General features: G+C 38.7%; 1 protein-coding gene across 2 annotated transcripts in view; it reads left to right on the top strand.

Moving 5' to 3' along the window:
- Positions 1-1709: 1709 nt before the first annotated feature.
- KCNG3 (potassium voltage-gated channel modifier subfamily G member 3) overlaps positions 1710-24524 on the top strand; it is a 28746-nt gene continuing 5931 nt past the window's right edge. The window contains exon 1 of one of the 2 annotated variants that reach the window (XM_006909641.1): positions 1710-2972. In XM_006909641.1, coding sequence (XP_006909703.1) covers positions 2308-2972 — 665 coding nt within the window. In that variant the 5' untranslated portion in view covers positions 1710-2307. The remainder of the gene's footprint in view (positions 2973-24524) is intronic. The other variant, XM_006909642.1, reaches the window with a different exon arrangement.

A 24524-nucleotide genomic window follows, 5' to 3' on the forward strand; every position in this document is an offset into this window, starting at 1 on the left:
TATTTGGGGATGGGATTCTCATTGGTGGGTTACAGAAACAGTCTTCTCCTCAGAATACCCCAAAGGGCAAAGGAATCTTCCCAAGATAATGCTTTCATTAAGCCATTTCTATTATTAAAACCTTCTGATATCTCATTGCTTATAGGATGAAATCTAAATTCTGCAACTGAGATCCCCATCCTTTCAGCCAAGCAAATATATTAACTTTCTTTAGACTTTAATCCTTCACTTTTGATATTTTTCTCCTTGGAATGCTCTGCTCTTTTTCTATATCAGCTCATGACCACCACTGCCTTTGATTCTGTCTGGAAACTCACTTCCTTCAGGATGTTTTCCTGGTTTAATAGCTACTCAGCAAATAAACAACTCCTGCTTTTGAGCTTTTAATCACATCAAGTGCTTTTAAGATAAATTATCCAAGTCTAGAGTAAACAACTTATAGAGATTTTCATTCTTTAAGAAACCACCCAGAGTGATTTTACTTTGTGAGAGAAAGCATTCCAGTTTTGGGGTGTCTGCTTCTTCGCTATAGGAATCCATACTAGAACTAGAGCAAAATGGCTCTTTATGGTGACCTCTAGTGGGCACGGGACAATCCTACAAAATTATGAAAAGTGAAGGGCAAAGTAAAACCCATCTCAGTAACCAACTGGGTTACTCTCAGGTCAGATGACTGCATCCCACCCTGCTCCACCATTATTTTTCCTTCCAGTATTTGTTTTGCATTTAACATAGTTTGCCTTACGACTCACCTGTTTCGCCTCTGGCGGGCACTTCGTGGGCTGGGCTGCCGGTGTCGGATGTCGTGTGACTAGCTGGTAGCAGTTTAAAATAATCCCTGCCAAGCGGCACCCACTGCCCGGGCATTGATCAGAGCAGAGAGCAAGGCGGTTCGCTCTGCGGAGTCTTAAAAAGCTCTTAAAGCTCTGAGGGCTGGTGCTGCAGCCGGCTTGAGGATGCAAGGGGGAAAGAAATCAAGACTTTATGAAAAGGAGGATGCAGATGAAGGCAACGAGCAGTTCTGTTCTTGCCAGTGGCAAGGCGATTCTTCTCAGACTTTCACCCTACTGTACAGAAAGCTTCATGATGGGGTCCAGGCGCACTACACGTAGGCGCCCTCTTAGGACCGGTGCCCCAGAAAGAGGGGGCTGGAGCTGCTCCCTTCCGTGGGAGGGTAGCACCGAGGCTGGGTGCTGGGGTGTGTGGCCGCCTTCGGAGCACACGGTACGTGATCTCCACACCGGGAGAGGAAGAGCAAAGTCGACAAGAAAAACAGTTGCTGGGATGCTTTCTCTGAGAAATCCTTTGGGCGGTCTCAGAAACCGGGCTGGGTTCCGGATACTTTCTGGAAAAAGCTCTCCAAACGCCTTCTGTCTCCGCCCCTCAAATACCGCACCCCAGTCCTCACCTCTCCTTACCATCCAGTCTCCTCTCTTTGGGACTGTCAAAAGGGCCCTTGGAGGCTGTCCAAGTCATCCCGATGGCCGGGGGTGGGACTCGGGAGAGGCACCCCGGCCGCGGGGTTTGGCACTCACCTCCACCCTGGGGCTCCTTGCTCCCCGCCCCATGGACCCCTCCCGGCCACTGCAGGCAGGAGCGGAGGGGGAGGACACCGTCATGAGGCGGGGAGCCCGAGGTCCAGGGCGGGGCGCGGGGGAATCCCAACCCCAGCGAACCAGGGAGGTGCGGGCGCGGGTGGGAAGAGGAGGGCGGCGCGCAGAGGGAGGTGAGCGGAGCGGAGCTGGGAGGCAAGGAGGCCCCGCCCCCGCCTCTCTCAGAGCCGGCTCTTGGTCGCCTCCGAACCCGCTCACTTTGCTGTCGCCTCTGGACGGCGGCGGGGCGGTTGCCAGAGCTGCAGCGGGAGGGAGCGCCGGGGACCGGGAGCCATCCCGCATTGGCATCTCCACCGGTGCCCGTGCCCGTCTGGGGGGACAGCGCCCCTGCCTTAAAGGGGGCACCCCGGCCTCGGAGGGGGCATCCCTAGGGCTCGAGGGGCAGCGGCGCTGCTATCCTCGTTCTCGGCCAGTGGGGCGCAGAACTGGCGCGGGAGAGGACTCCCGGCCACCTGCAGGTACCGCCGCGCCGAGGGAGAGTCTCTAGGAGCGACGCTGGACTGCCGAAGAGGCTAGAAACGAGGGACCACTAGGACAGCGAAGGGCAGGAGCGGAGCCCCGAGGCACAGCGGGCCAGACAGCCTGTGGTCCCCGACGGCGCGCTCCCGGGTCAGCTAACATCAGGTAGACCTCGCGCGGCGGCCGGGGCACGGCGGCGGCGCCCTCGGGCCTCGGGGCCTCAGGGCCGCCAGCCATGACCTTCGGGCGCAGCGGGGCCGCCTCGGTGGTGCTGAACGTGGGCGGCGCCCGGTACTCGCTGTCCCGGGAGCTGCTGAAGGACTTCCCTTTGCGCCGCGTGAGCCGGCTGCACGGCTGCCGCTCGGAGCGCGACGTGCTCGAGGTGTGCGACGACTACGACCGCGAGCGCAACGAGTACTTCTTTGACCGGCACTCGGAGGCCTTCGGCTTCATCCTGCTCTACGTGCGCGGCCACGGCAAGCTGCGCTTCGCGCCGAGAATGTGCGAACTCTCCTTCTACAATGAGATGATCTACTGGGGACTGGAGGGCGCACACCTTGAGTACTGCTGCCAGCGGCGCCTCGACGACCGTATGTCCGACACCTACACCTTCTACTCCGCGGATGAGCCCGGCGCGTTGGGCCGCGACGAGGGGCGACCCGGCGGTGCCGAGACGGCCCCCTCTAGGCGCTGGCTGGAGCGCATGCGGCGGACCTTCGAGGAGCCCACGTCGTCGCTGGCCGCGCAAATCCTGGCCAGCGTGTCAGTGGTGTTCGTGATCGTGTCCATGGTGGTGCTGTGCGCTAGCACACTGCCTGACTGGCGCGCCGCGGCAGCCGACAACCGCAGCCTGGATGACCGGAGCAGGTACTCTGCCGGCCCTGGGAGGGAGCCCTCCGGGTAGGACGCATTGCTTCTTTGCCCGTCGCGTCCGTCCTGTCGCGTCTGTCCATCCGTTCCGTCGGTCCCGTCTCTGTCCTGTATGCCTCTGAGCGGCCTAGCTGATCTAGTTCTGAGTCCAGCGAGGCCCCGAGCGTGGCAAGCTAAGCTAAGGGACGCGTTGGGCCTCACTCCCCACCCCAATTTTCCCAGAGCACAGACGGGCTTTGGTCCATGCACTAGACGCCCTTCTTGTGGGCCATTAGCCAGGCTTGGGGAGGGGTAGATAATGACAGGCCTCCCTCCCATCTTTGTAGATTACTTTTGAGCAATTAGCAACTGCTTAATTAGATTTCTCTAAACTTTTATTGTTAGTATTAAACAATTTAAAATTGAGCTAAGAGCAGTTTGAGTTATTTGCCAATTTTTAGTGGTGTTTGAAAAGACGAAGTCTTGTTAAACTATTATACATTCTGCATAATATGTACTGTAATGGCATTGTTGTTATAAAAGAGATTAACTTAACATAGACTCTAAATGATGGATGTCTGTGCCCTTTTCTTTCCTCCTTTCCTACAAAGTATGGAGTTAACAACGCACCTGCCACCACCAAAGAGTCACGCCGTGACGTTCATAGGGGATCTTCAGTATGGGGAGGGAAAAACCGTTACCTTGGGGGAGGAGAAAAAGCTGAAATGCCCTAAATCCAGAAACAGTATATGAGTGGTTAATATATATTTTTTCACTTTACAAGGATGAGTGGAAAGTATTTAAATCTTTCCTTAGATCATTCTTACCTTTCAATAATGATAACATGCCTTTGTTCTTAGTACTAGTTTATTTTGCATATTTGGTAGGAAGAATAAGCAGAGTCTAGTTGGACTTTTGAGGGAGACAGCCTGTTTGGGCACAAATACAAAATTTCATATTTTGTTTTACCTTTGGTACTGTTTTAAGATTCCTTCTTTATTCATTTTTAAAATTAGGTTGCACTGGGTAATCTTTTCATGACAGGCATGTGCATGTTTCTAATGGTGCTATGTGCCTAGATGTTGCAGTGGATTACTTCCTCACCATATTCTTCCTTTGGAAAGTAAATATTTTAATGGAAATCTAAGTAAATAAAATTGTCTAGTACTACAGAGTCCATTAATGATAGGCCATCTTGGCATGAAATCCAAGATACATGCTTTGAAAGGAAATTCATTAGGAAACTCATTTCGTTTAGTGTATTAAGTTCTGAGTTTTCAATTCACAGATAAGAATTACTAATTTGTTACTTCAGCAGTACAATGAAATTAATTTATATACCTAAATAGATAAGTACCCTTGATTCTTTTAAAGGGTCATAGGAAAATAAGCCATGAGAGATTGGCCTTGAAATGATTCACTAGTAATTACAGAATTCTAAGGTTAGTGAAGGTTCAAGCTATATTAGCAAAGGAAATAGGAGAATTGAATTATTGGCACAAAAACTGAGGGGAGTTGGCTAAATCAATAAATAAGCAAAAACAGTCAACCTGAACAATAATTTTAGGGGGATGGAGGGAGTTTGGGGAGAAGAGGAGGGCAGCCTGGAGATACTAAAGTAAAGCATTTGGAAAGAAATGAGAGATATGAATAATAATTTAAGAGAGAGAGAGAAAGAAACCAAAAAGGGAAGAGACAGATGGAAAAGAGGAAGACTGCAAAAGAAGTGAAGGAAGAAGATAAGAGTAATGCTTAATTTGTGTATACGTATTTTATGTATGTATATAATTATTCAAGTCAGAACTGTTTCCTAGAGACGCAGATATTTCAGGCAAAAGCATATTTTTCTTGGCTTAATGGTCCAGTTTCAAGCTTCACTCTGAGGGACTGACAGGTATATACAAACCAATACCTGTTATCCCAAACAGATAAACTGAAGGATGGCTGAATGACTGAGGAGGCTGCACATTACAGAGGGAGCCTCCCACAGGTCTCCAACTGAGAGGGCCCCTTAGCTGGTACTTTGTGTATTATCTCTCAGCCCCTGCTTGCTTATGGTTGCTGAAATTAGTCTTTCTGAAATATCATTCTGAACATTTGGCCATATTTGGCATCTACAAAGTAAAGTAGAAACTTAAAGGCCAATTATCTTGGCCTTTAAGGCTCTTTATGCCACAATCCTCCTTTCTGGACTTAGTCCATTGTAATTTGCAAGCATCTTTTGAGTTATCTGCTGTGTTCAAGATACTCTTGGTGTTCTAAATATTATAACTTTTATTTGTAAAGAAAAGGAGTCAAGTTGGCGATGTAGGAATCAGAGGCACAATCAATCCAATAATTGAATTGAGTTGTTCTGGGGAGGCCTTCAAGGTGAGGGAGGATGGAAATAAGTTATCTTTGGGAGGTTGCAGAGATTGTACACTGCTTGACATGGGCAGGGAGTATCATTTATATAAATTACAGTGTTTGCAGCCTGTGCAACCATGTGTGCCCCACCTGGGAACAAAATAAGGATTTTCCATGTAAAAGAAACAGTGTGGACATGGGCTTGAAATTTTTATGTTTAGGGGACATTAGTGGTAGATGGAGAGCAGATGTTAGAAGGACTGGAATGAGCGGGAGAATCATTTTATGTTACAAGGAGTTAGCTGTTGGTGGGTTTGGGTTATATATGTAAAGTAATGTTGTGATTGTGTACTGTGAATTAGAATTAGAGGGACTGGAAACAGGAGGATGAGTTTGGAGAGAGTTTTCCAGAGGGAGGGAATGAGAGCTTAGATTGCTTTGAGGTGGCGAGAAGAGGAGAAATGACAACTTTGGGAGCTGTTAGGAAGAATCAAAATTAATCCAGGGCATTGGAAGGATACAGGTCCAGGGACTGATTAAGTAGACTTCCAGGAGCTAGGAGCACTTCTGCCACCTGCAGGCTCCATTTGTCTAACCTGGCCTGTTCACTGGTTCCCAGACTATCCAAATGTGCCTTACTGTGCATTCCCTTGCCTATTGAAACTGGATCATCCATCAAGCCGCACTCAGATTCTATTTCTCTTTTGAAGCCTTTCCTTATTACCCTAATAAATGTTATTTTCCTCCTGAATTTCTTGAGGGATTACTTACTAGTGCTACTTATTTGGCACCTACAATATTCTTCCTAGCATAGTAGTTATTTTTTCATATTAACATGTCCTAGCTTCTAAACTAGATGTGTTGAAAAGCCCTGGAAGGCAGCTACATTCTCTTGTTCTATTTATTATGATAGCTACTAGAAAAAATTATTATTCCGGCACAATAAATATCTACTGTTTATATTACATTTCAAAATATAACCTTACAGGAATATATCTTCCCTTGCAGTGATTGAATAGTTGTGTAGGATAAGGCTGTGGGCTTTAGGCAGTGGAATTCTTAGTTGAGGAGGATGAGATCTTGTGCTGGAATGAGAAAAAAGTCTGTTAAATCAAGGAACAATTATTTATCAAGTACTTATTGTGTAAAAGTTATAAAGATAAGAATAATACAAAATTTTCAATTAACCTCTAAAATTTTGGAATGGCATACAATCTGAAGTTTGGAAGAAATCTTGAGAGGTTTTCTAAATCAATAATATGAAACCTTTTGGGGTATGAACATGGTCTTCTAAATTGATTTGTTTTAGATGATTAATAATCATACAGATAATAGTTTAAAGTCCAAGAGCTCCAAAAGCATGCCTTTCTCCATTCCCTAGCAATTCAGTTATTTTCTCTAGGTATAACCAAAGTAATGGTATTTTGTGTCATTTCAGAGGCATTTTATATATTCACAAGCATATCATATATATTTACAAAAACCAGTGAGATAACACTGTTCTGAAATTTGCTTTTTTAACTAACCAACATGTCATAGAGATTGTTCCATACAAGTCTGTAAAGAGCTGCCTGATCCTTTTATGCAGCTGCAAAATATCCCGTTGTATGAATGTCCCATAATTTCTGGACATTTACATTGTTTTTTGGCTGCAGGATATGTGGTACTGAATATTCTTTTGCTTTATGAAAATATATCCATAGGATAAATTCCTAAAAGTTAAGTCAAAGGGCATGTGCACTTTTAATTTTCATAGATAATTCCAAATTGCTTTCCAAAAAGATTATATCAGTTTATGCTCCTATCAGCAATATGTGACAGAACATGTTTATTCATAATCTACAAAGTGTTAATTTTGATCTTTACCATGGTGAAAGGTGAAAAGTGATATCTAGTAGTTATAATTTGTTTTTGCCTTATTTTGAGTAAAATTGCGCATCTTTACGTATATTTAGGGGTCATTTATCTTACTCTTTGGTGAGCTTTTTATACCTTTTGCTCATTTTGTCAATGACTTTCCTAGTTTGAAGATTTAAAAAATTAAGAAATTGGCCTTTGTTTATCATATGAATTAAAAATATTTTGTTCTGTAGTTTAGGACTCCATTTAGAGAAAACCACAATTGCCTAGACCATAGCAGCTGTACTTTTAGTATCTATTTATTGAGGAAAAATATATTATGATTAAAAAATAATTGTGAATTCTAACCATTTATCAACCATTTTTTGACTCTTCTGACTATGCCAGGCACTGTTGATACAGAGGTACATAAGACAGGGTTTTTGCTCATAGGGAGCTGGTAGACTAATGGTGGTAGTAGAAGCGGGGGACAGACAACAAAGTCAGCAAATAAATAAGAATTTCAGATAGTGAAAGAAAATCAGTCTAGAAAGCAGCAGGAGTGCTCCTTTGCATAGGATGTGAGGAGGTGGCTTGAGACCTGAACAATGAGAAAGATCCAGTCCTGGAAGAGGGAGGGAAGAATATTCTGGACAGAGGGAACAGCAAAAGCAGACACTCTGAGATGGCAATGGACTTGGCTTGTCTACAGAACAGGAGGAAGTTTCATGTAAGCTAGCACTTAGTCTAAAGGTGGGAGAGGGGTAGATGAGGTTTTAGGGAGACAGGGACCTATCAGGCAGGGCCTGTGTGACGTGGGAATGAGTTTAGATTTTATTTCAAGTGCAACAGTGAAGTCTTTGGAAGATTTTAAAGCAGAAGAAAGGTATATGATGTGTTTTAAAAACACCACTGACTACTTGGTAGAGAATGGACCGAGAGGGCAATGCCAGAGTCAGCAAGACCTGGCAGGTGAGAGAGGCAGGGCTTGAGTTGCAATGGAGATGGTGAGAAGTGATTGGATTCAGTTCAAAAGATGGATTTTTATTATGTTACTAATGATGACACATCTGCCAGTACTAGGACAGTGTGTGAGGTATTATTTTTTGAGTAAAGTGATACAGGGCCCACAGACATTGGAGTCCCTCTTGCTTTACTGCCTTGGCACACATATAGTGAGGTGGGAAACTAGTTCTTTCCTACAGGATCTGTTTTCCATTTGGGGGTGTTGTGTGGAGAAGTCTCTCAAAGACAGATCTTTTGAAGGTCGGTGGGAGAAGGGTCATGTGCCATTTTCCCTTTTGTACAACCAAAACCATCTATCTCATTGAGAGGACTGCTCCTTCTGTTAAAGATCTTCGTTGAAAATATTCACAACTTCCCTTAATGCACAATTCTGGTAACTAATATTAGAATGGTGATGTTCTTAATGTTATATCTGATTGATAGGACAAACTGAAGATTTTTTAGACAGTTTGCCTCACAGTAACATCTGAGTATCATTCCAACACTGCCAAGGAGATTAATGTTCTTTTGGTATTTTAACATATAGATATATAGTCATCTTTTAAAATTACTAAGTACTGCTGCCTATTTCGTAAAGAGATGCTCTTTGCTAGTCAAAACTTTGAGAAAAGGGTGAGATATAAAGTAGTTGTTTCTTTTTGGTCTCTTTTGCTTCTGAACTTCGATTCCCTCAGTCTCAGCTGCAGTGTTCTTTTTTGACTTTTAAATCTCCTTAGCATGCAAAGTCTTGCCATAATTTTAATCTGTTCGTTGGAAATTATTTCTAACAGTTGCTTTATGTTAGAACTTTGATCTTTAATTTGTATTGTAGTGGTGAGAATTTGAGGAAATGTAAAGATGTTTAAATTTCTTCTGGTGTTATTTTAAGCCCAAGTTTAAAAAATGAAATAATCACAATGAAACACCAGGTGATGGAAATTTAAAAATCAATTGTATTATTTCTATTGCCTTTTCGGTCAGTATTACACAAATCCGATAAGTTATTAAGTACTTTAAAAATAAAAATAGTATTTGAAACTGAAGGTGGAAGTCTGTAGCAGATAAGGTGAATATTTTCAGAAGCCAGTAATTAATAGATTTCTGATAGGATTGTACATGACCTAGAGCCTCAGTTAAAGTCTGTTCTTTCACAGTGGACTGTTTCTTTTAGTATATGTATAGGGTTTTTCTACCCGCTGCCAATTTCAGAATTCAGTGGAAACTTTCTTTTGTCAATAACTTCTCTTTAATCAAGTGCTTTTTTCCCTACCTTTTGGTAAGCAAGTCCTCTTTAACATTTTTCTTTTAATTTTTAAAAATAAGAAATTTGCTCATTGGAAAAAAGTATGGTTCTAAGTGCTATGAAGTGAAGAGTAAACATGCTCCTTTCTCGTCAGTCCCATTACCCAGTTTCTGAGTATTCTTCCAGAAATGTTCTATGCACATATAAAAATACACACACACATATGTGTATATATACATATGTAATTATATACATATTATATAGATTAAAATATTATAACTGGGATCATTCTATAATCTTGTTTAGCAATTTCCTTTTTTTACTTAGCATCCTGGAACTCTTTCCATATCAGTGCATATAAATCTTCCTTATTCTTTTAAAATTCATATACTATTCCATCATATGGAAAGCCCACAATTCATTCAACAAGTGTCTGTCCAGTTGAAAATAGTAATGGCTGCAATAGTCAATATTTAATAAATAATTAATATATGCTAGTAACTTGTTAAGTTTTTAAAGGTATTTTGTCATCTAAGCCTCATAACAATCCTATGAGGTAGTACTATTATTATCTCCATTTTATGACTAGGATTTAGATAGCTTAAGATTTAATAGGTGACTTGGGATTTGATTTCCTTGTCCCTGATCTACCCTGCTGTGGAATGATTAGTTTGACTCTAGTTTTTCAAACAGTACTGCAGAGCACAATCTTTTTCATGTATCTTTGCAAATTGATATGAGTGTATATGTTGGATAAACTCCAAAAGGGAAAAATAGCCAGGTCAAAAGGATTGCGTTTAAAATTTTTTTGATAGATATTGCCAAATTTTCCCCTAAAATATGAATGAAATTCAGCATTATTAATAATAACTATTATAATAATGCAATTAATAATGGATAGAATACTAATATTACTAATATGTTAATAGCAAACATTTGGAAATAATCTCCTTTTAAAAATATAAATGCTCTATTGAGATATAATTTGCATACTAGTCATTTATACATTATATTCAACAGACATTTATTGAACATCTACTAAGTATCTGGGACTGTCTAGATGCTGGGTATATGGCAGTGAACAAAACAGAGTCCCTGCCTTCAAGAACCATATATTCTAATAAATAAATACATAACAGATGATAAGTGCTATGAAGAAAGAAAGCAGGATAAGGAGTTTAGAGTATGTATGAAACATGATCAGGAAAGGCCTCTGTGATAAGGTAATGGATGTCTGAACAAGGACCAAGAGGGATGCAGGAGGCAGCCAGGAAGATACCTGGGCGAGAGAGTTCCAAGCATACAGCACAATAAGTGCAGTCCCCTGAGGTGTATGTGACTTTGGTCTGTTGGAGGAACAGCAAGGAAGCAGACTGGTAGAGAATTGGGGGTGAAGGTGGAGGAATATAGATCTTATACAGCCTTAGAGATGCATCGACTAAAAGGATTTATTTTTGATAGTCTTCTTTTTTAAAAGAGAAAATGGTAAGGACTTTGGATTTGTATTTGATTGTAGGTTTTAAGCAGAAGACGTAATTTGACTTAGTTTTAAAGATCACTGTGACTCAGGAGTGGAGAACAGATTCTAGGGGACAAAGATGGATGAAACCATTGAGGTCAGTTAGGGCCACAGTTGCAACTCAGCACTCAGAGGGGCTGCCTTGAGTCCTGGATCTAGGCAGCTGATGGTCATGTTGGTCCAGGTTGTGGTGGCAGGGTTTCTTTTTTCATTTTTTGGGTAAAGATATTGTTGTAATCTGCCAAGTTTGCTTCTGACATCATTCAATGAAAAGAGTTTCTACTTGTCCCCTATACCCAGTCCTTGCAGGACTGGTGGTGGTCTGGAGAAGGGGTAGGAAAACTGTGGTCTGCAGACCGCTCAGACCCACTACCTATTTTTCTGCAGCCCCTGATCTATGAATGGTTTTCACATGTTTAAATGGTAAAAAAAAAAATCAAAAGAAAATATTGTTTTATGATGCATAAAAATTATCTGACATTCAAATTTTAGTGTCCGTAAATAGAATTTTATTGGAGCACAGCCACACTCACTCATTTACATATTGCCTATGGCAGCTTTCCCATGATATCAGCAGAGTTGAATAGTTGCAACAGAGACTGTGTGGCCTGCAGAGCTTAAAACATTTACTATTCGGCCCTTTACAGGATAAGTTTGCCAACCCCTGGTCTAGAATGGTTTGACACAGGGCCTGGGCCTGCCCAGCTGTGCTTCCTCAGTCACATTCCTTCTCCACGCCTGAGTTTCCTCGTTTGTAAAGTAAGGATAGAGATAGTACCTGTTTTGAGAACTGAGAATTGAGGATTAGATTACTGATTCTTGTATTCTAACCAGCCCAATGCCAAATGCTGCCCTTGGATCTCAGTGAGGACCACCCTGACTCACAGATTGCTGTTTTCCCAAAGAACTTTCCCTAACCAGAGCTTATTTTTCTATCATAGGGGTTCTGGTAAAGTGGGGGCTTTTATTAGTATTTATGGTTGGTGTGGGAAGTCAAGTACTTATAAATTAGGGACTGTCTGTATTGATTTCAGATTATAGATGTAGATTCACCCAATTTACTCTGAATTGGTAAATGAGGGAGATGGCTGGGGGAGGGATGAATGATCAAAACTGGGATTCATGAGATAGGTCCTGTTAAATCAGGGACTGTATTTTTGTAACATGTTAAAAGTTTGATTTTATAGGAAATAAAATGGGAAGTACATTTCAAAAAGGAGTGAGTCATATTTATTAATACACGGAATAACTCAGGCAGCCTTGAGGCATAACTAAGACAGCCCTTGCCCTTCTCTGGAAGCTTCCTGTACATTGGGAGGAAGAGCCACAGTCATTGATGATAAGAAGGTGAGATGGTACGGGCTATACAAGGGAGCACAGGTTTGGGAGCAGAGCTAGGGCAGCCTGGGGTGTCATGGAAAGGCTTAAGTCTACGCTGCATTTCCTGAATGCCGGGCATAAGAACACAGTAGAATTGGCAGAGGACTCAGATTGTTAGTTGTATTCTCCACCACCACATACTTACAGTTTAAAAAAATAAAAATAAAGGTTCATCTAAGAATCCCTTGACAAAGCAGTCAAATTATTAATTTTATTATACCTTGACCCTTAAGCATATATTTTAAAATATTCTATGGATGAAATGGGAAGTTTCGGGAAGTACTTATGAGGAACACTGAAATACAGTCTGTCTTAAAGAGAAGCACTGGTGCAATTGGATGAGTTGCGAGCTGAACTAGTTGCTTTTTTCATGAAATATCATTTATTTTGAAAGAATGACAAACTGTGGTTAGTTAGAGTTGAGTATGTAGCAGACATTTTCTCATAAATGAACTAGGTGAGTCTGTCACTTCAAGGAAGACAACGGACAATATTTGTTGCCAAAGATAAAATTAAAGCTTCCAAGTAAAAAATTAAGACATTCAGAACACTAGAACCTGCCACTGCGTGCTTGCCAGCTCCCCAATATTTAACAACTTTTCTGATGAGGTTGGTGGTGATATTAATGCGATTTGTAAAATATTATAGAACGAAATGTATTAACATTGGAAGAGCAGTGTCATTCAGTAACCAACCGGTACAGGCTAAATGACCAATACCTGATGTTACCAAACTATGCGTGGACAGAAGATCCACTCCCAGTGTCAGAGGGACCAGCAGGTTTTAATGTAACCAAATATCAGAAGTTCAATGATATGATTTCAGTTTCTATATTGCAGTTAACCTTTAAGAAACTACCACTTTTCGAGTTTTGGTGTAGTATCAAAGAAGTATATCCGCATTTATCAGAAAAGGCTATTAGAGTATACTTCCCTTTTCTCACTACCTATTTTTGTAAGGCTAAATTCTCCTCATATACTTTAAAACAGCATATTTAATGTGGAAACAGATAGGATAATTAAGCTGTCTTATATGAAGCCAGACATTAGTGAGATTTGTAGAAAGGTAAAAGATGTCACTTTGCTCACTCACTTGTTTTGGTTTTGGAAAATGTACTTATTTGTCATTAAAAAATGTTATTTATATGTAATAGATTTGTTGTTTTAAATTGAACAAATAAGTATCTTTCAGAAGTCCTAGTTTTAATATCTATTTATGCTAAGTATTGGGTCCTCAGTAATTTTTAAGTGTAAAAGAGTCCTAAGACCAAAAATTTGAGAGCCACAATTTTAAAGGCACCAGTTTCCAATCCCTCAACTTTAGTATGTTCACTTTCATGAAACAGTCTGCTTCAGAGCATGCCTACGGTGAAGGCAGTGTTCTTTTATAATTCCTTCTCCTAGTTTACAAATGAAGAGCATTTCTCTTACCATCCTGAATCTTATTAAGGTGTATTGTCTCAGGGTATAAAAACCTATGGATGTTAATGAAAGAGATGACACAGAATATATTTCTTTTAGTAATTTTGCCTCTGCCATTCTCTGAGAGAGTCTTTTGATAGCAAAACAAAGAGGACATTGGTAGGAAAATCTGAAAGAATTGGATCCATGAGAAAGTATCCAGAAGTATCTTATATCATCCAGGCAGCAGACTCATGGCAATGCGCAATCATCTTTTCTTTTTTATAAAAATTATAATCCAATACTACTTTATTTTCTTTTTCTTTTTTATAGCAATCATCTTTTTTTCTTTCAATTCTTTTTCTCTCCTCCCCTTCCCTCTCTCCCTCTTTTTCTCTCTCTGTGGTAGAATTCAAAAGTTAGAAGGTTGTCATAGGGAAATATATTTATACATCATTTGAATTGAAAAAAAAAAATCAGTCTATTCCTTAAGAAAGTATATCTGATTTGAATGATTGATTTGACAAGGAGGACTGACTTTGCAAGTTCAATTACATGGTGGGCATTTTCCATAAGCTGAATAAGCTAGGTGTGTAATTCCAAGGTTTTGATGAAAATGTATTGAAAGCACATGATAAGATGCAAATAATAAAAATGTTGTATTGTCAAAGATGTATGGAAATATTTTAATATCCCAACCCTCTCTAATATTATCAGTTTTAGAACTGGTGCTTCAAAGTAGAAGAGTAACCAGTTTATTTAGCAGTCACTGGATAATTCTTGGTCTGAGAATTTTTTATGCAGTACTTCCTAGGAAGTGAGAAAGTGAATGACTCTAATGATGGACAACAAACCCTATTGCAAGTTAGGTGATTGTCAGTTTTTGCTTTTAACAAATTTGAAAAACAATTGGTTTTACAGCAGATAAATCATTAAAAATAATTGTCCCAAATTTTAATTTTATAAATATCAAACACATAGGAAGGTTGCAAGCAAAATACAACGAACAGCCTTATATGTTCCACCTGGATTCACCAGTTGTGAAGAGTTTGCTTCATTTGTTTATATCATCTATTATAATATGATTATTATGATGATTCATTTGATTTAGCTATCTATCATCTATCTATAATTATTATTACTTTACTGAAAATTTTGAGAGTTGGTTGCAAGCATCTTGAGACTTCACCCCCTAAATACTTAGGCACTCATCTAAAAATAAGGACATTTTCCCATCTAACAGTACAATGATCACATTTAGGATATTATTTAACATATGTTTTTGAAAGTCTAGGTCAGTTGTTTCGTAGATGTCCCTTAATTTGAACTTGTCTGATGGATTCTTCATAATTATATTCAAGTCAAACTTCTATAGAAATAGTACATAGGTGTAAAAGAATTTTTGATAATAGATCAAAATATAATATTTTTTACATATACTTGGAAGGAGGTAAAAAAATTGAATAACATTCCTATAATATAATTTCTGTTTTCCTCTACTTGTTTAAGTAAATAAGAATTTTCAGCCCTTTTATCTGTAAAAGCAAAAAATTGGAATAGAAGTGATGCTGAATCTATGTCATTCATTCTACCAATAAGCATTCTTCATTTATTAATTAGCATGTAAAATATCCAACAGCTAAAAAGATACGAACTAATTAAAAAGAAAAAAAACCTATCCATGTCATTAAAAGATGTGGTTCAAATAAAATCTTACTTTTTAATTGGTTACATACAGAATTTTGTAATGACAACTCAATGAAAAAATAACAGCTTGTAGGAAATTAAATTACAGATTAATAGGAAATTAAGATAATTAAAGATATAAGCATAATTTTATTATTGCAAAGAAGTACGATAGGATGTTTAGATTTTTTTCAAGCATGAAAAATATTACATCAGAGCAAAATTATGTGGGAGAAGTGAAATGGAAATATGGGTTTTATGAGAAAAGGTAACAATGTATAATTTATGTTAAGGAAGAGTTTGTTAGTGTGTGTTTTTTAAATGAGAGTTGGTGGGTTGTATCAAAACACTATAGTATTTGGATTCATTAGATATTTTTTAAAAAGTGATGTAACAATTTCATTTTTTAAATGTTAATATTACAACATGCTAGAATTTGCATGCTTTTTAGCTATTTTAACTTAAGAATTGTCAAAATAAAAATGTCTGAGGGTGATATATAGAAATTCTTTCAGGGGTGATATGAGCAAAAAGTTTGGGGACTATGCAGTGGGCTAGAGGCAGGCAAGAGCTGCGGGGATGGTTTTGAAGGACTGCATTGCTATAGGTCAGTAAGTTGAGACGGTGTCATGAAGTGTCTGGAGATGAGGATAATCGGGGAAGGGGCATTGGGAGGGGCCGCTGCTCCCCAAGTGACATAGTAACTTTAACCTTTGCAGGAAGGGGACAGGATGCTAAGGAACTGTGTAGTGGGCTAGAGGCAGGCAAGAGCTGCGGGGATGGTTTTGAAGCACTGCATTGCTATAGGTCAGTAAGTTGAGACGGTGTCATGAAGTGTCTGGAGATGAAGATAATCGGGGAAGGGGCATTGGGAGGGGCCGCTGCTCCCCAAGTGACATAGTAACTTTAACCTTTGCAGGAAGGGGACAGGATGCTAAGGAAGCGTTTAAACTCTAAATATTGATACTGAAATGCCTGGGAGACAACATTAAGTTTTTGGCTTTTATAAAATGCCTCTTCATGATAAGGCTTTATTCACCCTTTTATTTATTTGCGTTAATTTATGATTACCAAGGATATGACGGTATGGTATGATATATTATGTTTTGAGAAAAAACAAACATTTTCATTTTTGTCACTCTAAAGAAAATTCTTTGAAGCAGTATGGTTAGTCTGCATGTCACCCTGTGAGCACCTTTGTATATGAGAGTAAGTGAGTAAGTGAGATGGGAGTAAGTGAAGTAAATATTACAGAGCTCTCTATTTTATGCCCAGCAACACATGAATTGCCTTATTTAGACAAAGCACTCTTAGGTTATTAGTATATCAGGCTACAGGGAAGGCAATAGAGAAGCCAAGTGATTTACTGTGGGTCACGGAACATGAGAGAGCTGGGAATCAGCCGGGGTTCGGTTCCAGAGCTTGTGTGCTTGGCTGAAACCCCATTGCTTTCTGTGAGACAGCACCACCACCTTTGCGCTTGTAAATGATATGTAGGGAACTTCGACTTGAATCACAAGAACCAAATTAAGGACCACATTGAATTTAATTGATAGTGATTTTTACATATGTCATTTTACAGCAAGTAAATGAAAGTGCAGAATTTTTCAGTTTGTATAAAGATAAAAATTAAGATTTACTAGCTAAGAGTACAATATACAATGGGCTTTTAAGACAAATTGTTCCTATTTCTCAATTAATCTGTATAACTTATTTAAATGTTGGTGCTTTAAGGCATTACAGCAAATGCTCTAAAGAATTTTTTTAAAATACAAGAGACTATTGAAAATAGAGCAAAACTTAACCATTAAAAAAGTAGAATTCCTTATGCCAATCAAAATGTGTTTTCTTTGACTACAACTATCCAAAACTTAAGAAGCAGAACAAATCAATCTGTGAAATAAAAGACATGTTTTACAGAGGTAGAAGAAGAAATTATGCATAAAACCATTATAAAGTCTTTCAGGCATGTAAAAAAATATAGATTGTACCTACCAAACAACTTAAGAAATAAGAGATAAAAATACAGTTGAGTCCACTGGATGCTTCTTTCCTATTTCCCACAGAAATAGCCACTTTCTTGATTTTGATGTTATTATTTCCACACATTTAAGCATACTCCTTAGGCATGCTTTTATTATACGTGTATGTATCTACACATAAAATATAAGGCTGTTTTGCATATTTAAAACCACTTTTATAAAATGGTATCATCAATGGAATCGGCAGCTTACCTGTTTACCTCAACCTTTAGCTCAGCTTTACGTTTTTGAAGTTTGTGTGTGTTGGTATCTATAGTTATAGCCCTTTCACTTTAACTGTAATGCAGTAAGCATTGATTTATTTGTTCTTCTGTCGGTGGAAATTTTGCTATTACTGTAGTGCTGCAATGAATAGTTTTGTTCATACCTCAGTGTACATATAGGAGAATTTCTTTAATGTATCTACCCAGTACTAGAGTTGCTACACTGAAAGGTTTGTGCATCTCTCCTAGATGTTGCTAATAGCCCTTGAGTGTGGTTCTACTGATTTCTTCTCTTACCAGTAGTGAATAAGAGTCTTGTTGCTCAATCTTTGCTATTTCTACATGTTGTCAGACTTTAAAACTTTTCAATTTTAACAAGATATAATTTACATTAAATGAAATAAACCCATTTTTAAGTATACATTTTGATTGACATTTGACAAATGTATATATTTGTGTTATTACTATCCCAGTCAAGATATAGAACATTTCTCCCACCCTAAAAAGTTTCCTTCCATCTTACTGCCTTAGGCAGCAACTGATTTCAGTCACTGATTTCTGACACAGAGTTGTATAGTATGTACTCTTTCATGTCTGGTTTTTTTTGATCAGCAGTATGTTTTTAAAAATTCATCCATGTGTTGTTTGTATCTGTAGTTCATTCCTTTTAAAAATTGAGATATAATTCACATAATAAAATCCACCATTTTAAAGAGTACAATTCGGTGATTTTTACTATATTAACTATATCGTGCAACCATCACCACTGTTCCAGAACATTTTGATTACCCTAAAAAGAAACCTCCTACCTGTTAACAGTCACTTCCCAGTCCCTCCTCCTCTCCCCTGACAACCACTAATCTACTTTCTGTCTCTATGGATTTACATATTCTAGACATGTCAAGTAAATGCAGTTACACAATATGGAGCCTTTTGCGTTTGGCTTGTTTCACTGAGCATAATGTTTTCCAGGTTCATCCATGTCGTAGCATGTATCATTGTTCCTTTCAGTGATTGGATAATAATCTATTGTATGGTTATGCCCCATTTTGTTTATCCATTCATCGACTGATGGACATTTGGATTGTTTGCACTTTTTGACTTTTATGAATAATGCTGTTATGAGCATTCGTGCATGAATTTTTGAGTGAACATACATTTTTCATTTCTTTTGTGTGTATACCTAGGAATGGAATTGCGGGGCCTTATGGTAATTCTGCATTTAACTTTTTGAGGAAAGCTCATTCCTTTTTGTAATATTCCATTATATAAATATACTGAATATACCGCATTTTGTTTATCAGTTCACCAGTTGACGGGCATTGAGACGACTTCTTGTTTTTAGTAATGAATAAACCTGTTATGAACATTCATGTTTAAGTGTTTTTATGGACATGTTTTTTTTTTTCTCTTGGATACATACCTAGGAGTGGAATTACTAGATCATAGGACAGATGTATGTTTAATTTTTAAGATACCGACAAACTGCTTTCCAAGGTGGTTGTACTGTTTTATACTCCTACCAGCAGTGTATGAGAATTCCAGTCGCTTTACATCCTCACTAACACTAGTGAGGTATCGTAGATATTGTCAGTCACTTTAATTTTGGCTATTCTAGTGGGAGTGTATGGTATCTCATTGTGATTAATTTGCATTTTCCTGATAACTAGTGAAGTTGAGCATCTTTTCATATAATTTTTTGCCATATGGGTTTCCTGTTTGTGAACATAAAGTTTTCCCACTGCCAAGTCGAAAAGATGATTCCGATGTTTTCTTCTAAAATCTTTATGGTTTTATCTTTTATCTTTAGAACTATATTCTATTTCATTAATTTTTGCATGTGGTATGAAGTAGGGATTGTAATGTGTTATTTTTAATTTTTTAAAAATCAACACAAGTACATTATTTTGTCATATCTCTTTGGGAGGTCTGGGGTGGTGATGAATGTCTGCTGACTGCTGGGCATCTGTCTGCTCACATCCTTGTAGCTATGACTCTGTGCCTCTGACAGCCAGCCAGTGGCAGGGTCTTGTTGAAGTCTTCTGACATCTATCTCCCTTCATTTCATTTCGTTCTGTTCCATTGCGTTCCTTTCCGTTCCATTCTTTCCATCATCTCCTACCAGTTTGGGCCGTCCATTTCTCTTGCCTCTGTCATAGTCTCCTGACTGTGTGGATACCCTTTAGTCATCCCATAACCTCCTGCCCGATATTTATTCTCGCAGTACACATGATCTCTTCCCAGCTCGCAGGCTTGGCAATATGCCTAGCATATAGTAACCTCTTAAGAAATGCTTATTGAATGAATGAATTCACCTGTTGCCAAATCTTTAATGGGTTCCCTTTGGCTTTAAGGATGTAGCTTGACTTTCCGAACCCATCAGCTTTGCCATAAGGCCTCAGTGTACACACCCAACCATAATTCCTGCATTCACTTCTTCATCCCAGTGCACACCTCACTTTACAGCCGAGTAAGGCTCCATGTTCTCTGAGCACCATGATGCTTTTCTGCCTGTGTGCGTTTTCTGACCTGGCCCCTCCTCTCCTTTTTTCCACTATCACTGCTTGATTTCTGACCTCGATTCTGTTTTTGAATATTTTAGTAGTTTCCTAACCAGACTTTCTGTTTTCAGTCTCTCCCCTAGCAGAAATGTTCATGCTGCAGACCCAGCACCCAGCAAGGCCACTGACTTAGCCTAGAGATGGTTTCCTCATCTGTGAAAAACGGATAATACAATAGCAATGACCAATTTGTTGGCCCTGAAGAGTAATAATAACGTATACTTAAAAGTTATTTTAAAAATCACATAGTTAATACTTGAATACATTCTAATTGTGAAAAAATCAACTCTTCATAGATACTTATAGTAAAAAAAAAAAAAAAAGATTCCTATGTTTACAATTCTTTACCTACCAATCTTCCTCTTTTTCCTGGGATAACCACTGTTTACAATTTGATGACCTGGCTCTATTTCCAAGTACATATGTACCTATAAATATGACATGGTATATTTAAAGTACCAGCTTCATTGCAGTCATTTCATAAATGGTACCCATGATTATTGCCATCAAACTTCAGGCCCCAATTTACGTTTCCATCTTTATCACCTGCTACCTCCCTTAGTTTTTTGGGTTTTTTTTACTTCTTAAATGTAATTGCTTTCACTTTCCCAAATTTACCAGCACTCTCCTGCCTTTGTTTGTGCAAGTCTTTCATAATAATTCAGTTGCCACTTTCTCAAAGAAGCTTTCCATCATCCCTCAAATGAAGGAAAACTTACTTCTTCTAAACTTAATGTACATTAATATTATAACATTTATCACTGTCTACATTTTATATTTGAGTTTATATGGATAAGGTTGTCGTAGAGGAAGGGATATCTTACCTTTCACTAAGTTGTAAACTTTTAAAAGCTAAGTTATAACTTTTGTTGTTTAAATTTTGTTTTTTGAAATAACTGTACTCACAAGATGTTGCGAAAATAGTATAGACAGTTCCGGTGTACCCTTCATCCAGTTTCCTCCAATAATAACATAAAATAACATCTTACATAACTAAAGTTCTATTTTTAATTCATCTTTATAGACCTCCTGGTGGCTCTGTAGAGTCTGGCTTACTGTAGGTACTCATAGCTTTATCGCTTGATGAATGAGTTAATGTTCTCCATGAGCTTAGGACCACATCCAAGTTAATAGATTGTCCACCCATCCTTACTCCAGGGCTGGCTAGAACTGACTGGCCTCATGAGACCCAGACTGAACCCAGGGACATTTCCTGCTTTCTTTCCTTTTTGAACACTTGGTTGACCCACCAGTCAACCAAGGATGAGAAAGGGTTCTGGAACACATGCCCACACCTGAGATTTTAAAATATTTCAAAATAATGCTTGAGGAGGGAAGTGGATGCAGGTGTGGAATTGGCTGTAGGCTGATGGTTGATGGTAGATGGGGCTGGGTACTTGCAGGTTCATAATACCATTCTGTCTTCTTTTGTATGTTAAATGGTTGCAATTCTTCATCTCAAAAGTTAAAAAAAAAATACTGCCACATTGACAAAGCATCATAACCACTTTCTTAGGTTTTAGAAGCCATCTCTACTTAGTCACACTAGCAGGACAGAGTTCCTAGCAAGATATATACTACAGACACACCTCATTTTGTTGTATTTTGCTTGATTGTGCTTCGCAGGTGTCGTGTTTTTTACAAACCGAAAGCAAGACCTTCCACCAGCAAAAAGATTACAACTTGCTTTATTGCGATACTCACTTTGTTATGGTAGGGAATCAACCCCACAATATTTCCGAGGTATGCCTGAACCTCAGGTTTTGTCCAAATGCATTCAGTTCATGTATTTGGGTTGAAAATGGAATTGATTATGCCAGGAGTCAGAAGAGGTAAGGATTATTTGTAGTAATTGCCTGTGAGTTTTCACAGAAGCACACTCTGATCTTTGATGGAGACTGATATGCAATGAGTAGCCTTCCTGCCTTAGCAGAGCAAGTATTGGATGTAGAGTCAAGAATTTGGTTGTTTCTTTGTAGAGGGTCATTGGTCCCTGTTTACCTATAAAGAAAGCGTATGGATCTGGTGCCTATGTTACCAAAACAGAAGCCAGAGTAACAACAGTGGAGAACCTGCAATGCAGTTAGGAGGTAGAGACCCAGTTTACTAACCTAGGAGAGAGCTGTCTGCTAAGGGGGAAGTGAAAAAAGCAAGGGCAGCTCAGTGAAGGTGGTTATGGGGAAAAGAGGTCCTGCAGAATAGTAGCAGCCTCTTAAAACCTCCAGGGAGGAGCCCAGCCAGTCCTCTGTAGCCAGTTTCCAATGGTGGAAGAGTAGCCTTTCTATTCTTCAGTGTCCTTATCCTGCACATAACCTAAAGAAATCGTCATCCAAATAGGAGCATGAATAAACAAAATATATCAAGCAAGGAACAGAAAATAACAAGTATACATTGATTACAGCTACAAGGAGATATGTAAATCTCAGCCGAGATTCGATATACTACATAATCAGTGTGTATGTATTATTAATCTGCCATTCATTTATTCGCTGTGTGGCATGAGCAAGTGACTTCTCTGTACGTCAGTTTTCTCATATAAAAGTGGGAAAAATAACAAAACCTATTGCATTCAGTTACGAAATTAAATTAATTGTGTAAATTTTTTAGAAAGATGCTTGATACTTGAGTAAGTGCTTAATGTGTGTTTATATTTTCATTATTGATCTAGATTGGAAGATAGATGAAATGATGTAGATTTATTTTTCTGTAAGGTAATTAAAGTGCATAAGAAAAAATCAAAGAAAAAATTTTTTTTGCTTTTTTCTCCTCATTTAACTTATTGTGGAGAAAATTCTTGTAAGGACATGAAAGAGACTCTAGGTAATGTGGTGGACATTGATGTGTGATTTGTTGGAAATTTTTATTACACCATGTATTGTTACATTGTACGTGACTGTTAGAAATGTGATTGAAAATGTCTCGTGCATTTAAATCTGAAAGCTTGGGGTAGGAAGGGTGTAACTTTTCCTATTGTGGCACTCCTGGGGTTGTGCTGGTTGATTCAAGCTGCTGACAACTCCATCATGGTGATTGCTCTTCTAGTTAGGCATGCTTTTAATTTTTTCCTAAAAATATTTTTTAAATTAGAAAAATGATATGTGACATGTTGTAAAGGATTTAACAATACAAAAGGGAGTAAAGTAAAAAGTGAGTTTGCATCCTGCATTAGGCTCCCAGGCTCCCTCCCTAGAGGCCACAACAGGTGTTAACAGTTTCTTGAGTATCTTATTAACACGCACGTGTGCATGCACACACACATGCACACAACTATAGCATAATATATGTATTATTATGCACCAGAATGTTCCACATCAAAGCACAGTACTGCTCCTCATCCCTTTTTTTGCGTACATAGTATAGAGTCATAAAATTGCTGATATCAATTTTATATAATTCAACCTAATAATTTTGACAAATTCATTTATATAACAAATCTATAGATAGATATTTATATATATTTTTTGTTCTTGGATATTACGAACAGTGGATCTCATTGTACGTGATCTTGTGTAAATAAAAGGGTGTGTATGTAGGACAAATTTCTAGATCTCATATGCAGTATTGAGCTCGAAAGATCCTGCCAATTGCTCTTTTAAGTGGTTTTGCAAATTTATGCTGCAACCAGAAGTGTATGAGAATATAGGCAGAATTCTTGAAAGAAGAAAGATTGAAAGAATGGTGCATTCATTCTTGCCTTCTCTTTGCACTCAGAAAGGTATTGAACTGATCTCCTTTTGCATGTTGAAGGGAGGACTATGAACCCAGAAATGGTTTGTAATAATGATAATTATAGCCACAATTTATTGAGCACCTACTATTTCATATTATTTCATTTAATTTTTATAACAACCAGAGAGATATGTTCTATTATTATTATTACCATTTAACCAATGAAGAAAATTTAGGAAAAGAGACTAAATAGCTTGTCCAAAGTTCCACAGTCCCTAGTAACCTCCGTTCTACTTTCTGTTTCTATGAATTTGACTACTTTAGATAGCTCATGTAAGTAGAATCATTCAGTATTTGTCTCTTTGTGGCTGGCTTATTTCACCTAGCATAATGTCCCTGAGGTTCATCCATTTTGTAGCCTGTCACAGATTTCCTTACTTTGTAAGGCTGAATAATATTCCATTCTATATTTATACCTTGTTTTGTTTTTTCATTCATTTGCCAATGGCCATTTGGGTTGCCTCAATCTCTTGGTTATTGTGAGTAGTGCTGCTGTGAACATGGGTTTGCAAATCTCTCTTCAAGATCCTGCTCTCAATTCTTTGGATATATACCCGGAAGTGGGATTGCTGGATCATACAGTAGTTCTATTTTAACTTTTTTGAGAAATCTCCACACCGTTTTTCATAGTAGCTACACCATTTTATAAT

This window comes from Pteropus alecto, unplaced genomic scaffold, assembly GCF_000325575.1.
Source record: "Pteropus alecto unplaced genomic scaffold, ASM32557v1 scaffold131, whole genome shotgun sequence".
In the NCBI taxonomy this organism is placed as follows: domain Eukaryota; kingdom Metazoa; phylum Chordata; class Mammalia; order Chiroptera; family Pteropodidae; genus Pteropus; species Pteropus alecto.